At 38.4% G+C, this 16,033-nt stretch overlaps 1 protein-coding gene across 5 annotated transcripts in view; it reads right to left on the bottom strand.

Moving 5' to 3' along the window:
* The window catches only part of phldb1b (pleckstrin homology-like domain, family B, member 1b), a 97,061-nt gene that overhangs the window by 20,141 nt on the left and 60,887 nt on the right, over positions 1–16,033 (bottom strand). For all 5 annotated transcript variants that reach the window (XM_067451141.1, XM_067451142.1, XM_067451140.1 and 2 more), the window contains 9 exons: positions 13,191–13,472; positions 12,028–12,174; positions 11,699–11,836; positions 9,790–9,849; positions 6,903–7,031; positions 4,588–4,743; positions 4,398–4,508; positions 2,936–3,025; positions 1,634–1,759 (listed from right to left, as the gene is read on the bottom strand). In XM_067451141.1, coding sequence (XP_067307242.1) covers positions 1,634–1,759; positions 2,936–3,025; positions 4,398–4,508; positions 4,588–4,743; positions 6,903–7,031; positions 9,790–9,849; positions 11,699–11,836; positions 12,028–12,174; positions 13,191–13,472 — 1,239 coding nt within the window. The remainder of the gene's footprint in view (positions 1–1,633; positions 1,760–2,935; positions 3,026–4,397; positions 4,509–4,587; positions 4,744–6,902; positions 7,032–9,789; positions 9,850–11,698; positions 11,837–12,027; positions 12,175–13,190; positions 13,473–16,033) is intronic.

Here is a 16,033-nt window from a genome sequence, read left to right on the forward strand (position 1 = left end):
TTTTTTACAAAGTATACTACCAAACTATAAAGTTTCAGTTCCCAATTTCTCAATACGTGAACATCATCTTTCATACGGTGTCCTAACCAGGAGCAACGTGCCAAATGTCTAGAGGCAGCAGGTTTATTTGTTTGCAGTCAAAGTGCAAAACGGCCAATTAGAACACATTTTATTTTTAATATACCGTTAATTGGAGTGAAATTTCAATCAATGAGATTTCACTATGATGATTCACCAAATGAATGACAAAATGCAGCTGGTTAGGACAAAACCATGTAAGAGATCGCCATATTGCAACAAGACTTGAGATTGTTTATATAGTTAGTCATTCTATAAAACGGGTGCCATTTTTCTGTCCATTTATTTATATTTTCTTTTTTTTAAATCTATCCCAGCTCTGAAAGCAGAATATATTCTACCATTATTATTTATATGCATATGTCTACCATGAAATTTCATGAAAGCATAATTATATCCAAACCAGTGTCATTATATTATTATTTATATACTATTATAGTTTTTATTCACTACTTTTTTGCTATTATATTTTTCAAATGATTTTTTTTTTGTTATTCTGTTATACAAATTTGTAATTTTCATTACTTTTTTAAAATAACAACATTTTGGTTACATTTATTTTATTTGAGTTTTTATTTGAGTTCCGTTTGTAATTATATATGTTTGGCTAGTAATTTTAGTGCTTCAACATAAACATTTAAGCTTTTCATTGATTATGTGCTTTTTATTTTATTAGCTATTTATTAACACTTAAACCTGCATTATGTAATTTTTCCATCCGCTAGAGGGCGCCTATTCAAATCAAAGGCGTAGTTTGATGACGCCAAGTTTGAGCGCAGAATCTTGGGACATCTGTGGTCTTCACCTCACAGCCGGAGGAAAAGAATCATGTTCATGAATGTGATTATTAACATTACTGTAGTATGAAGCAGAGCAGGACAGAGTGTTGTAGAGCTGAGCACGGCCGCTGGAGCGATTGCTGCACAACACGCCTCGCGAGAGGTGGGACTTTTATTATGACGGGACACAGCCGACGGTGCCATTTCCACTTTTCCGGTCATGAGTATGATCTGAGTATGTATCATATCAGATACATTTAGGGGTGTTTAAAATTATGTTATGACATGCGTTCGCTCGGTGGCTGCTGTGACACTTATGTAGTATTTTTGCAGTAAAATATCCAAAAACCTATAGGCCAGTGTTATATAATTTGTACAGTTGAGTTCTTACAATATCCCAAATGTTTCCAACTGTTTGTAAATTTTGCGAAAATTGCTATTTTAACCAAGGAACCGAGACGTCTGAGGATCCTTTCAGTCGCCTGTCAATGCGTCATATCTGCGTTACCCTCGGTTTCACTTGGCAGAAACTCTTTACCCTTAGCAGTGCACCTTTAAATAAAATATTTGTCAGAATGTTTATGAAAAATTATCTTATAAAAATTAAATAAAAAGCACCCGATTCAAAGCATGACCCTATTATAATGATTTGTGATGGTCATGTATATGATTTATCGCTGAAAAAAAATCGATATCTACAACCCTAACGGTATAAGTTAAGTAGCGCTAAAGGTATAAAGAAGAGAGAAGCAGAAAGAAGAGAGCAGCTATGATACCTCACGGGGGGCAGTTACAGCTGACTCAAGGGCAAGCGAGAGGCCGTGTGAGGAAGCGTTGGCGAGCTGGATGTCATGGCAATCACTCCCATACATCTTATAAACATCCGACAGCTTCAAGTACTCCTGAGACACGTTAACAGCCAACCCATTCACACAGGACAGAAGTTCAGCTGTCAGTTTACTCACATCCAAACCCCATAACAGCAGTTCTATCATAATCATTAACATACAGTGACAGGTATGCCAAGCTCGGCCATCTCACTCTTACAGGCACAATATGTCATTTTTGCCTCTGATTTCAAGTAGCCTAACTATATATCAAATTAACTTAGAAAAAGTAGCTACTCTGGAAACTCTTAACAAAAAGTAGCTAACACTTTAAGAAATATCTACTTAGTTTTATATCAATCAAATGATATACATTACAGTTTAAAAGATTAGGGTGATGGCAATAAATTCAATAGATTTATTAATTAGACAAGAACAAACAAAGAAAAAAAAGAAATTCATAAATCTGTAAAACATTTGTTGGATTGGTTACTTTCCAAACTAAACTATTTATTCCAGTACACTTTTAGTTATTTCTCAACACTAAATGGGACACAATCACTTATAAGTGCCTTGTCTGCACAAAAACAATCAACCCCATTCCAATCTCCCAAGGAAGTGTGATTTGCCTTTGGAAAGCCTCCAAACTTTAGATTCCAACAAATCTAGTGTTCTTAATAATACAACACAAATTGAGATATTTTGTACTGCCATGTTTTCAGAGCCATGCCATGTTTAGTCAATATTGGCAGTTTTAGATGCTCCAGGCTGCATGCATTGGCAGTTAGTTTAGTTACCTCCTGAGGCATGATGGGATATGAGTGGAATGAGGAAGCATGAAAAGGGGAGGAGTAGGGCTGGTCACCATCTAAGAGGTCAGCCTCGCTGATGTGAAGCGCATCCTGGGCGGAGGTTTATAAGTCAAACAATATCCTGAGTCTAAAAGATTTCATTTCCTGTTTTGCTAACCCAATTATAAGGGGGATGCATATGCTATCAGGAACATATGGCTAAAAATCTGAACCTTATAGCTTTCCTAGCCCAAGAAAGCCAACAAAGTTCACTAAGGTGAATTGCAAAATGTCTTGCAAAGATACACCATTTTAGGGTCATATGGGATCATACACAGAAAAATCTCAACGACATTTCGAAGATATGATAAATTCATTCTTATTTCAAGCAGAAGAGCAGTTATTCAGCAGTTATTTCTTATAGCCTAGCATAACATAATTAGATTACAATCCTGCTTACCTCCTTTATAGTGTTGGAGCTTTTGGGGAACGTCTTTCCACCAGTAAGGCTCTGGTATCTTCTCTCCAGACTGGCCAGCCTTTCCTTTTCCTGAAACACAGATTCAGTCAATCGGTTAAAAAGAAAAAGATATCATGGCTTCCAAAAAGTATTAAGCAGCAGACTTTATTCAGCATTGATAATAATAAGAAATGTTTTTGAGCAGAAAATCAGCATATTAGAGTGATTTCGGAAGGATTATGTGACACTGAAGATTGGAGAAATGATGCTGAAAATTAAGCTTTGCATCACAGAAATAATATTCACCTGAGAGAAGAAGGTACTGTACATGGGTTGTATTTCATGTCGTGCTTTTCTTAGTCGTGATTTTGCACAACTTGTATAGCTTTTCCGGATGAGATGGAGTGAACTGCAGCGCTAACAGTCTCATAAACGCGCACAGAAGACCAATGACCAAGGGCAGGAATTTAGTTAAATAACACATTAACATTTTTCACCAAACCCTTTCACATACCACCAGATCACTTGGTATATACACAATGTGTCGCATAGGAGATGCTTTTGCATCTTTTTTTAAAAAGCTTAACGCTATTCATTGTAGGCTTGTTCAGCCGGAACACCGGTTACATCACTTGCCCACCCTGGCACCGCCCCCCTCCCATCGTTGTTTTAGTAATAATATAATTTAGTTCAGTTAGAGAACAGACACTACAGTTAAAAACTAAAGGTGTCTGCTTAATGCAGCATGAGCCGAAACGAAACTCGCAACAGGAGTCAGATTTCATTCATCACGAAAGCTGACTGACAAGATTTGGTTTCAAAACTAAACGATTGTTTTGTGTTTTCCATTAAGAATAATAGGCTAATGAATCTGCCCTTAAAATCGGCGCTAATTTGAAAGTGACAGAGAATTTTAAAGCGAGCAGAGCGAGCGTTTTCAGTTCATTCCCATGGAAGCTCAACTTCCATAGAAATTAATTTAAAACACTTGGTCTTCTCCACAAAGTTATGAATGCCCATGCGGACGTGCACATACTTGCGCTTTCAAATGAGCGATTAAAAAGCCCCTGCCGGTGATACCGGTGTTGTCAAACATTGATAAACTAGTGGGAAAATATCCTCACTGTCATATCAATTCACTGCCAGTATATGGACAAGAGCGAGCAGCATTTTTCTAAAAATTATCCTTTTGTGGTCCATAAAAGAAAGAAGGGCATGATGTGACATTAGAACAACACCAGGGTGAGTAAATGATAACTTCATTTTCATTTGAGGTCGAATTATCCCTTTCATGATAAACCTTTGAAAAAGTTTTTCGTTTTTTTTTTTGACCAAGTAACTAACATTGAGATGGAAGAGCTTTTGTAGAAATGTGGTGCAAGTCTCCTCCTCTTTAGTGTTCTTAGGTTGGGGAAGAACATTAATCTATAAGAACATTACACATCATTTCCATTTCCTGTACCTGCTGTAGCAGCTGAAAGGTGATGCTTCTGTCCTTGACCAGCCTCTCACACTCCTGAGCAGCCTGTATTCCCAGCTGACTGGCCTGGCTTTCCAATGCCGCAACCTTGTCCTGGAGACAAACATTTGGACAAGAGTTTGAGATGCTCTTGGTGGTTCCATGCCTTGTTATATATGTGTATGCCGTTTACCTTTCTTTTGGCGACGCTGCTGTGGTACTGAGCTCTGTCCTGCAGCAGCTGCTGACTGATGGTCTCACGTTCCTCCTCTAGACTGCTCTCCTTCTCTAACTGCTGGAACTCCAGGTCCTCAAACTGCTTTGTCGCAGCTTCCAGAGTCTCAGCTTCCTACACACACATGCATTCAAGCATGGGGTCAATAACCAATCAAAGCATCCCATAAACAACAGCACTGAGCAAGTTCCACAGCAAGTTGAATCAGCTTAAGAAGCCATAGGGAGGAACTGATAGGAACTTTATGCTACTAAAAGAGCTGTCAGTCCGATCCAGCCCAGGGAACCATTGATAAAGAAATACTTTACAGTATAGCGTATTGTTCTGAATATAAAACAACACTGATTATAAGACCCCTTTTTCGAGATGTACCTTTTGGAAAAAGTTTCATTTTGGCTTTTAATATATTTTTTTGTATTGAAAGTATGGTAATTATTGGTAAAAAGGACAAACAAAAATTTATTTTAAATGTTTACATTTTAGTCTTACATTTTAAAATGACGTAACATTATGTTGTAAGTTTGGTCCTGTCAGCGAGCCATGCAAACATGCCAATCACGTGGCTTTTAGACGGTAAACTTTTCTTTGACTCAGCATTTTATAAGCATCTTTTTGCGCTCAAGATCTTCTAACATTACACTCTGACACGCCGCATTTCTTGGCATTCTTTTTCGTTATATGCGTATTTGGTGCCACCTATTGTTGCAGGTGTATTATTGACATGCAAAAGTCTAGACCCAGAATATAAGACAAACTAGCCAAGAAATCTAGATGCACCCTAGTGGCAGCAAATCTAATCTGCCGCGAGTGTCGTCTAGCAACTCTCAATAGACTTCTGAGCTGTAAAAGCCAAACTCTTGTCAGGCCAATCACATCGTGTATAGAGTCGGTGGGCGGGGCTTAACATAATGACATCTTGATGTGGGTCTGGCTTGTCAGTCTAAAGACAAACCTGTATTTCTTAGGAAAAAAAAACCTAAACCTATTTTTTCCGGAACAATACAGTAATTTCAGACTTCCTTCAGTAACTTCAGATATTCCCAGGGGTTCAGTCGAAAACCCAACTGAAACCCAAGTCTTCAAATATAAACACTCAGTTGGGATTGTAAACCTGGGAAAAACTGAAAAATTAGGAATATCTTTGAGACTTCTCCCTTCAATGCATCCCATGAAAGGCAATGCAATCTGTTTATAACGTAGGAAAGTCTTGTCATTTCTACACACAGATCTCAAGGACATTGGCAAACCCTTGCTGTCAATTCATCAAAGCATTTCTGACATTGTGAAGCTTGAAGGCTCAGTGAGCACATGACATCTTCTCTCTCGTGCAACCCTTGGGATATTTCTGTTTGCAAAAAGGGCTCGTCATCAAAAACACTGCCCAAGCACTGTCCAAAGAGATTCCTTTAACCATGCAAATCAAAAAAACAAATTGCATTGAATTTTAATGTTTTTTTTTTGTGTTTTTAAAAAAACATCAAATCAAGATACATCTCAAAAACATCTTTTGGCAAAAGTATCAATTTTTGTGGTATGTAGAGAGAGAAGTCCATGATTTTCTCACAAACAAGTTCAGCACAAACTCCGCCCCTAAACAATTTAAAAGATTTAACTGGTCATGTCAATCACAGTGCTGATCACACTCAAACAAATACTTAACCATTTACCCTAACCTTAAGATAGAATTGGTAGCAGTAGCACATCCAGATAAATAGCATGTTTGTCGCGATCTGATCCATTCAGGATTTTTCAGAACTTGGTGACTGCGTGATTGTGTTGACCAATGAAATTGGCTAAGGGCGGATTTTGCGCTCAACTGGATTAGGAGGGAAATCATTTGAGAGAAGGGAGAGGTGTCAAAACAAGACTAGCACTATGTTAGTTTCTGCATTAATATATTAGTACAAAGTTAAATGGTATTAACACTGTGGCACCAGACATCAGCATAAAAGAAACCTCAACAATATGTCAAAAGCATGCAAACATTTCACCACTGAACACCAGTTTACCTCCCATAAAAAATGTAGACACTTTCTTCATCGCACTAAACTAAGGCAGACAAGAATTAAAACATGGTGTTCCCAATAACAATAATTCCTAATAATAATAATAACAACATGGGATAATATTTTTAATGGGAGCATCATGCTTGATTTGGTACATATACAGCCCAAAATAACTGTTGGGAATCTGTATCTGGAAGGTGGTTATGAAACCAGGGCTGTGGGGCGGAAGCAGTTGGTAAAGTGCTGGTGTTCCTGATGGTCACTGACCCTCTTGAGTTGTTCCTGTAACTGCTCCCTCAGAGACTCAGGGCAGTTATGGAGCTGGCTCTTCAACTCATTGTACCCATCCTGAAGCCTCTCCAGGGCTTCCCGTTCCACGTCAACATTAGCCCTCTCCTAGAAAGAAAACACACCGTCCAGGAAGGGGAGAGAAAGAGAACACAGCTCAAATCCACGCCATGCAGAAGCGTTCGAGGTTAGGGGTCACAACAGAGTGGGTAGAGCCAGAAAGGATGAACACTAAGCCTTAAAACACTCCACGTGTCACTGGACTGTAGGCCGTCAACAGGGCCAAACAGACTTCTGTTCTCAGGCATTTCTTGATTAAAGATTTCAGATGTAATGAATGTCTGTTGGTATGTGCTGTTTAGATGAGATGCCAAATCAGAGGGCAGGAATTCAATTGCTTGGCATCCCTGGCTAGTTTGAAGTTGGCCTTTTTTCTTTCTTTTATCATAAAAAGAAAGATTTGCAATAGCATCATACTTGCTGCTTCATACATATATATATATGTGACCCATGCTGGCAAAACGAGTCAGAATGTGCACAGGATAATTTCAAGCTACAACCACAACAAGAGAAATGTTTTTATTTTAGTTGAGTTCCTTGTCTAGCAATCCCAATGCTCCAAATAGCAATTAAACATCTAAAAGTATCTTTATATATATGTTTTTCTGAGAGGAGTACCGTTCCCTTGTCCATGAAAAGCTTATCTTACTTGCGCTGACTGACAGATCGGAAGTGTGCGGCACTTAGTGTATGATCCCAATAAACACAGAATTACAGTATTTCAACATATCTGTCTTGGTGGGTATTAACTCAAGCATGATCTGTTATTTCTTATGTGAACGTTTGGCTAACGGTTGGGGAAAAACATTATTTTAGATCTGTGTGGTCCAACAGGTCTTAATATAGAATGCCTGATTTATTAATTTTAATCAAACAATTATGGTATTTTTCCCCCCCATATAAAGATTTGATGTTTGCCAAATTTGGTGTTATTACCAGGGAGTTTTAGGTTTAGGTGTACTTTGCTGACTATTGATGTCAAACGTGTATCTCAGTCATTTCTTTTGCCCGATTCAAACAAACCAGTATTTTTAAAGAAAATGTGCAAATAGCAATAACACACTTTTGAAAATGTGCTCATTGCGACTCATTTTGCCAGCACAGGTCTCATATATATTTTTTTTTAAATTTATTCCTGAGATAGTCCTACATCTATATATATTGAGATACCATAATGCACATTGAATTCATGCACTGTGTTCTCTTCCAAACTAATACGAGCACATCAAAAAAATCAATATATCAAAGCACAGACAGAAATACTTTCTATTTAAAGAACTTTAAAAAGCCATTTGCAACATGTATAGAGGAATTATCCATGTTGGCACGAACACTGCACTTGCGGTCAAGATCAATCTAGTACAAATTACAGCCGGTCAGTGACTGGTAACATGAACGGGGTGGCAGCCATCCCCATGGGGGGGAAATGGGATCGAAGCAAACAAATTGATCAATAAAGACCTGAATGGACCATGGAGAAACCTTATTGCAATCTAGAATGCAGTAGAATATATGAATACATTCTTTTCATTAATAATTTTTAGTTCAACCAATAATGAAAATGGTTTGCTCACCCTCGTGTCATTTCAAACCCTCTGTGGAACTCAAAAGAAACATTTTTAATTAAAAACTGTTTAGAATGATTAATTTAAAATTTGGGTTCTAATACCAACTTACAACTCTAAATTAGAACTTAAATTTTGCTCTGTCTGTCAAACAAACCTATCATATCACTTGGGATATAACGCATTATTTTTATGATACTTATACTTTGCTTTTGCATCCTTTTTTAAAGCACCCAGCAAGCAATTTTATGTTTAAGAGATGTCTAATAGCCGTTCAAACAGCCCTGACGTCTAGGCTAAACCAAGGCAAAATTTGGGTTGTCAGTAAAAAATGAATAGATGTCTATGGCCCAAGAATAGACTAGTCATCTAGAACATGAACAGGCCCAAGAAATGAAACCAAACACCTTTTAATCACAGTTGACTTTGCTTCCTTGGCAAAAATTACACATAACCAAATTCAAGGTTATTTTGGCTAGAAGTTGGTTACTCATAGCCGGACTATAGCAGGTTTACAGTTAACCAAGACGGTGAAATGACGGCTATTGCTTGCTGGGCTTGAGCTTCAGTCCCCATTCATTGTAACTGTGAACTGTGTTCAAAATGTCCCCTTTTGCATTCCACAGAAAGAAAGAATGACAGAATTTTCATTTTTAGGTGAACTATCCCTTTAAGCATTTCTCCAAGAGCCTAAAAACAATACTAAAATACCAAAAGAAACCCAGAACAAGATGGATAGGAAATAAAGACTGGAATTTCGAAACAGCATGCAGGAAAGGGCTTTCAAAAAGACACACATTGTCAGTCACCGAGTCTCGCACCACTGGAGCTATTGTCCCTCAAAGCCAGCTCGCTAATCCCAAAGCCTGAGTTTGCGCTAGGCTAAACAGTTTTGAACTCGAGGGGGCGAGCGGTAGAAACGGAGGGATCGTGAGTGCAGAAAAAAGCAGTGAGGAGATTAGAGGTTAATGAAGGCTTGTTAGTGTTGCCAAGCTTTGTAGAGGACCTGATGAGAACCACCACAAAAGGAGAGGAAAAAGACAACACCTCTTGTGAATGAATGCTTGATTACAGACAGAACCTTGGTTTTCTGCCCAAACTAAAGCAGTGAACTGCATTTAAATGTGACTATCATCTTCAGATCCTCTATTGTAGAATGGAGAATGACCAGATGTAATGGGAAGAGGGTTTGGCTAGTTTGGATGAGCAATGCCGCTCTTTGGTTTGGTTTGTTTTTTTACCTTGGGATGGCAATCGAGACCAGAATGGGCCTTGAGTGGCCATCCGGTAGAATGGCATGCCTTTAAGGAATGTCAGAGACCAGAAAAGGCTGTTCAGTCCAGAGAGGCTCAACAGTATAAAACAAAAACACAGTCCAGACGAGGGTTTGAAACTCTTCACTTACCAATTAAGGTGCGGTCACAAATTTTTTTGAGCAAAAAAGGTTAATTGTCTAGCGCAATTGTATAGATGTATAAATAAATCACTTTTAATCCAAGCAGTTCTCTGTTGGTCAACGCAGCAAATTAATGGGACTAACTAAAAAATCTGCATGGTGGAATTTTTGGGCATTACACGAAATTCACAAACTGAACAGATTGACATACGATAAACATGACCGCACCTTCATGGAAACATTTTTAAATCTAAATAAAAAAATGCATCTTTATCCTGATGAAAAATACAGCATTGCTGGTCTCCAGCTTAAAGGGCTAGTTCACCCCAAAATGAAAATTCTTTCAATAATTACTTCGACACCCGTAAGAGAGCAAACGGAATAAAAACATCATCAAAGTTGTCCATATGTGACATCAGTTAGTTAATTAGAATCTCTTGAAGCATCGAAAATACATTTTGGTCCAAAAATAACAAAAACTACGACTTTATTCAGCATTGTCTTCTCTTCCATGTTTGTTTTCAAGCCGCGAACAAAGATTTGAATGGTTATGAATCAGTGAATCGATTCATGATTCGAATCGCGTGTCGAACTTAGACAGTAAAAGAAATGGACAGAGCTATCTCATTGACTTCAACGGCGGAAAGTGAGGTCAGTAAAGGAGCACTCACTTCCTGATGACTGAGCGAACTGCGCCGGCTCAGACTGAGCTTGACGACGTAGATGTGACGTGAGCAACCTGTCGGACAGCTGTAGGTCTTCTAGTAGTTGTGGAAAGTGAAAGCTGAATCATGTTGTTTAAATATTTTCTCCCGTTGCTTTTGGCTCACTATGGGCTTCTCCCCATTCTTCCCCCTTGACTTTATCAGACTTTATGTCTCCACGCCCCCCGACTGTCTCATAGACAGTAAAAGATTGCCTGCGAGCGTGTCCTCAGGTCTATACGGTAATTTCTCAACTGTGCGACAGAGTCGCGTTGGTTATGACGCAATCGTTAGCCTATTTTTACAAAAACAGCTTCTGTGGGGCGATAGTGTAAGATACAAGGTAATGGAGCCTTTTATGAATTGTCGTGTTTCTTTAGAAATAAACAATAGACAAATGAAGTCTTTAAACGCTTCAGATGTAAAGTTATTCACTGTCAAAGTGACTCAAAAATGAATGGGAGTCAATGGGATGCTAACAGCAGGTGATGGCTTGGTTAGCAATGGCCGCCGATATGGGTGGAACGCTTTCCGAGTGCTAGATTACCCCCATGGGGTCGAACTGCCAAACTGCTGAAATAAAGTCGTAGTTTTTGTGATTTTTGGACCAAAATGTATTTTCGATGCTTCAAGAGATTCTAACTAACCAACTGATGTCACACATGGGCATCTTTGATTATGTTTTTATTCCCTTTCTGGACATGGACAGTATACCGTGCATTCAATGGAGGATCAGAAAGCTCTTGGTCTAAATATAAAATAACTTAAACTGTGTTCCGAAGATGAACAGAGGTTTTACGGGTGTGGAACGACATTTGGGGGCGAGTCATTAATTACATACATTTCATTTTTGGGTGAACTAACCCTTTAAGGTTTATGTTTTAGATGCTGGTTGGTTGGTGGGCCCGCCAGCTAGACCAGTACCATACCAGCTTGGAGCAACATGGAATTCATGCTGGTTTTTCAGCAAGGTAAATGTCCTATTACGGAATGTGTGTCTGAATAATGGTCGATTACATTCTGTGTGCTTGTATGTGGTGTGTGTCCTACCTTGTCTTTCTCTCTCTGGATGGTGCTCTCCAGTTCACCGAGTTTGCGCTGCAGCTGGTTGATAATCTCAGTCTCGGCCTCGATTTGCTCCATCTCGGCCTGTCTCTCTCCCTGCAGCAGAGCTCTCTCCATCTCCGCCTGTCCAGATCAACACGTCAGATACAGCAATTCTCACACAGGCCACATAAACACACCCCAGAGCTCCATCTGACATTATTTGTTCCACTACGCATCACTTCCTGGTACTCTTATCCACTATAATTAGGAAAGGACTTCCTGTATATTCTTCAGTGTATTTAGCTAGCTATATGTTCATGAGAGCGGCTCACCTCTTGTTTGGACTCCTGAAGTTGCTGCTCCAGTTCTGTGATTCGACCTTTGAGTTCATCTACCTTTGCCAGCACTCGGACCCGCTCCTCCTCCAGGTACCCCAGTTCCAGACGGCCAATGCTGCCCGATCCCAGAGAGTCCTCTTCCTGAACACATACCACACTTTTTAGTTAGCACAGAACTTGTCATGATTTTGAAGCACCCAAAAAGATTCCATCCATCATAAAAGATGTCCATATAACTCCAGAGGGTTAATTAAGGCTTTCTGAAGCGAAACGATGCATTTTTGTAAGAAACGGCCTACGCAAGTCGACTTGTATGAGATGTATGACGTATGATGCAGGAGTAGCGTAAGCTTTAACGCCTCTCGCGATTTAAACAAACAGCTGGGCAACAAACTCAAGCGCCTCTTCTCTTATATCTTATAATCCTCCGTTATTTCTCTTTAAAAATTCTCATTTATTCTGCGTTCATCAATATGTCATGTGTCAGGTCAGAGGTTACTCTTTCACCTTAAATTGATGTGTATGGCCATCTGTCGGAAGCTAGTCATTTTAATAAAAAATATGAATATTTTTCCTTTATTATCTCCCTGGAGTTAAAATCTCAACCCCCATTTACTGCCATTATAAAGCTTAGAAGGAACATCAGGACAGTTTTTAATATAACTCCGATTGTGTTTGTCTGAAAGAAGAATGTCACCAAAAAAACAAAAACAAAACATAATTATAGCAATTCAACATTACAGTGTAATAAAAAAGCTAGCATTTTTTGTAAAAAAAATATTTATCAGTCTTCAAAAATAAACTGGAAACAATCCCAATATCATTACCTGTGGCCTTCTTATAATATACAGAAATTGAATAAGGTTATCAAACAGTCTGCACTGCATAAATTATAAAATAAATATAGATTAATAGTTATTAAAGTTACAAAAGTTATTTGTTTTAGTAATTTTCTCAAGTTACCTTTGTTCTTTGATTAACATTAATGACAGACAGCATTAGTGGCTACAGCAGATCTTAAAGTGACAGCAGCCACTAATAATATTTATTAATATTCTTTAATTGATTAAAAGGTAGATAGAAACTTTGCTTAAAGTGAAAACACACATAATGAAACAACTGTTGTGATCTAAATAAGGGGAAAAAAAGAGGCCGACCTGTCCATTTTGTCCATTTAGCAGAGCTTGTAGGGTCCGTCCGTCCTGCTGCGCACTCTCAGTGCTACTGCTGTCCTCCTTCAGGTTCTCCTCTTGGCTCTCACGATGTCTCTGCGCCACCCTCAGGGAAGCGCTGCTCACACTGTCCACGGATGGACGTCTGTTAAGCCCCTCCCTCGAGCCAAGCCCAGAGACGCCCATCCTGCCTAGATCTCCCGCCGGCCCGTCACCCTTGTTATACTCGGCGCATAGGTTCAAGATTGTCTCCAGCCGCTGCCGTTCCTAAAACACAACAGAGAGAGCGACATTAGATGAGTCAGGGGGTGCAAAAATTGCCCTCACGTTATCTAATTTCCTCTGCGCCGGCCTCTGGCACTCAGCATCCAACTGATGCCAATCTGAAGAGAGAGGAGAGGAAATAAACAGAAGCGCCACTGTCTGGAGCGACTCTTATCAGGCCCTGTCTTCAAGTGAGAACGACCCTGTTTTCAGCACACACAAACACTCAGCGCATAGCGCTTGTCGGAACAGGCCCACACTTACAGCAGACACGGAAACAACTACACAGAACTCATGTCGTGTCAGCCTGGGGGGTCTTGATGTGGTAACAGCTGCCCTCTTAAGCCAGTCGGGCCCCCCTCAAAGACACATTCTCAGTGTGACCTTTGGTCATTACATGTCATTTTGTCCAGGACTGAGTAACACAGTCTGCATGGTACACATGGAAGAATAAACTTTTACATTTTCACTCAAGATATCTATAAATGCTTACATGCTGTAATGTTTTGTATGGTTACAATGCATGTAAAAATGCAATGTATGAAAGCATTTGCAAGGCTATTCAACGTGACATTTAGAGGTGTTAACAAAAAACACCAGAAAAGATATACATTATCACTGTGCAACCACTCAGCACTGAGAAATTTGCGTATTTAAAATCATTCAATGATTGACTGACAATCAGTATGTGCGTATTCGCCTATAAAATGTACATTATCTCTAGGACAAGGGTTTATGTTTTTCTCATGCTGTAAAACAATATTGTTGGTTTAACTTAAAAACATAAGTAACCTGGTTGCCTTAAAATGTTGAGTTAATTGAAATAAAAATGTAGTTAATACAATGAAGGAAATTGGTTTAATAAATAGAAACTCAAAAAATATTGTATTTGATTTTGAACCACATAAAACATTTTTTGTGATAAATTATGAAAATTGCACAATTTGGCATGTTTCACTGCATCATAAATAAAACAATTACGCAATATGCTTACTAAATCTTTCAATACTATTTGAATAAAGGGTGACGTCAATTCTCAAAAATGTTCATTGTATTAACTCAGTACTTTTGCTAAGCACGAATGCATTCAATTGATCAAAAGTGCCAGTAAAGACCTTTCTAATGTTACAGATTTTTTCATAAATCTATTTCCAACAATCTAATTTATTTATATGAGTCATAAAGTAGTTACCTATATTAATATCCATAATTTATATTAATTACAAATACATAGGAATACATTACATTTTAAATATATATTCAAATAGAACTTTTTTATTTTCCAGTACCATGTCACAATATTATTGGTTTTACTGTATTTTTGATTACATAAATGCAGCCTTGGTGAGCATAAAGGACCAAGCGTACATTTAAAATATACATATTTAATTTTCATGAAATCTCAATCGCTTGAGAGCTGCTCCATCAAAAACCTCCGGCAGGAAAATCCTGCTGTAGGAGGTAAAATAATTGCATATGTTTAAATCCATCCCAGAAAAGGAAGATAAACAAAAAGAGCCAAGCTGGTCTTCCAGCAGGTTGTGTGTGCTCTCTTTGATGTGCTCTAGAGACTCTGTGAGCTCAGTGTGATTTGTGGAGTACTGTGATGAGTATTCTCCAAACCCTTAATTAGCCCAACTTGTAATCATCAGCCTACTAAATCTCCAAGATCACACTGAAAGGAGGAACATGGCTGAAGAGAATCAGTTTAGACTGTTCCCACTCTTTCCCATCATGGCACTTAAGTAAAAAGTGTAAAAAAAAAAAAAAAAAAAAAACATGTCTGTGTGTGTGTGTGTGTGTGTGTGTGTGTGTGTGTGTGTGTGTGTGTGTGTGTGTGTGTGTGTGTGTGTGTGTGTATGACCACACTCTTATTCATGCAAGTGCCTTTAAACCATTCACGCGTGATGAGACACAAAAGTGAAGGCAGTGCTGTATAGGCACACAACTGTGAATCTACTGTCTGTGTGACAAATACACTCATGCGCACAGAAAACTGCTTCAGACAGCGCTTGAATGGACAAACACACACAAAATTATGCCAAAATGCCTGCTTTGTCGAGCATCCTCATCTTAAATGAGTTAAGTGAAGTCTTGAATGTGAAAATGGGATGCATGTCAGAGCCACGTCATGTTTGTCAGGTCTTAAAGTGACAACAGCCTAATAAACCTGCTGCTGTCTGTCACTAATGATAAACAAAGAGCAAAAAGAGAAAATCACTCACAGCTCTTGACTGAATAACTTTTGTAGCATCAATAATGCAGTGTAATAATAATGCATGTTGTGAAGACTGAAGTGTTCGATACATTAACACAATTTTTTATTTTATTATTTAAATAATTATTCAATTCTTTATATTTCCTACTTGTTAGACCTACTTGTTTAGAAGGTTACATGGATAAAAAGTTCACTTGATTTAAAAGTTATTACATTTTTTAAAAGCCTATGGTTAAAATGTATAGCTTTTAAGTATACTGTAAAACTGAATAGCTATAATTATTGGCTAAATTTGAGAAAAACAAATACATTTCAGAGATATCAGTAGCAGTAATGGTATCAATGA

Source organism: Pseudorasbora parva, chromosome 8, assembly GCF_024679245.1.
Source record: "Pseudorasbora parva isolate DD20220531a chromosome 8, ASM2467924v1, whole genome shotgun sequence".
NCBI lineage: Eukaryota > Metazoa > Chordata > Actinopteri > Cypriniformes > Gobionidae > Pseudorasbora > Pseudorasbora parva.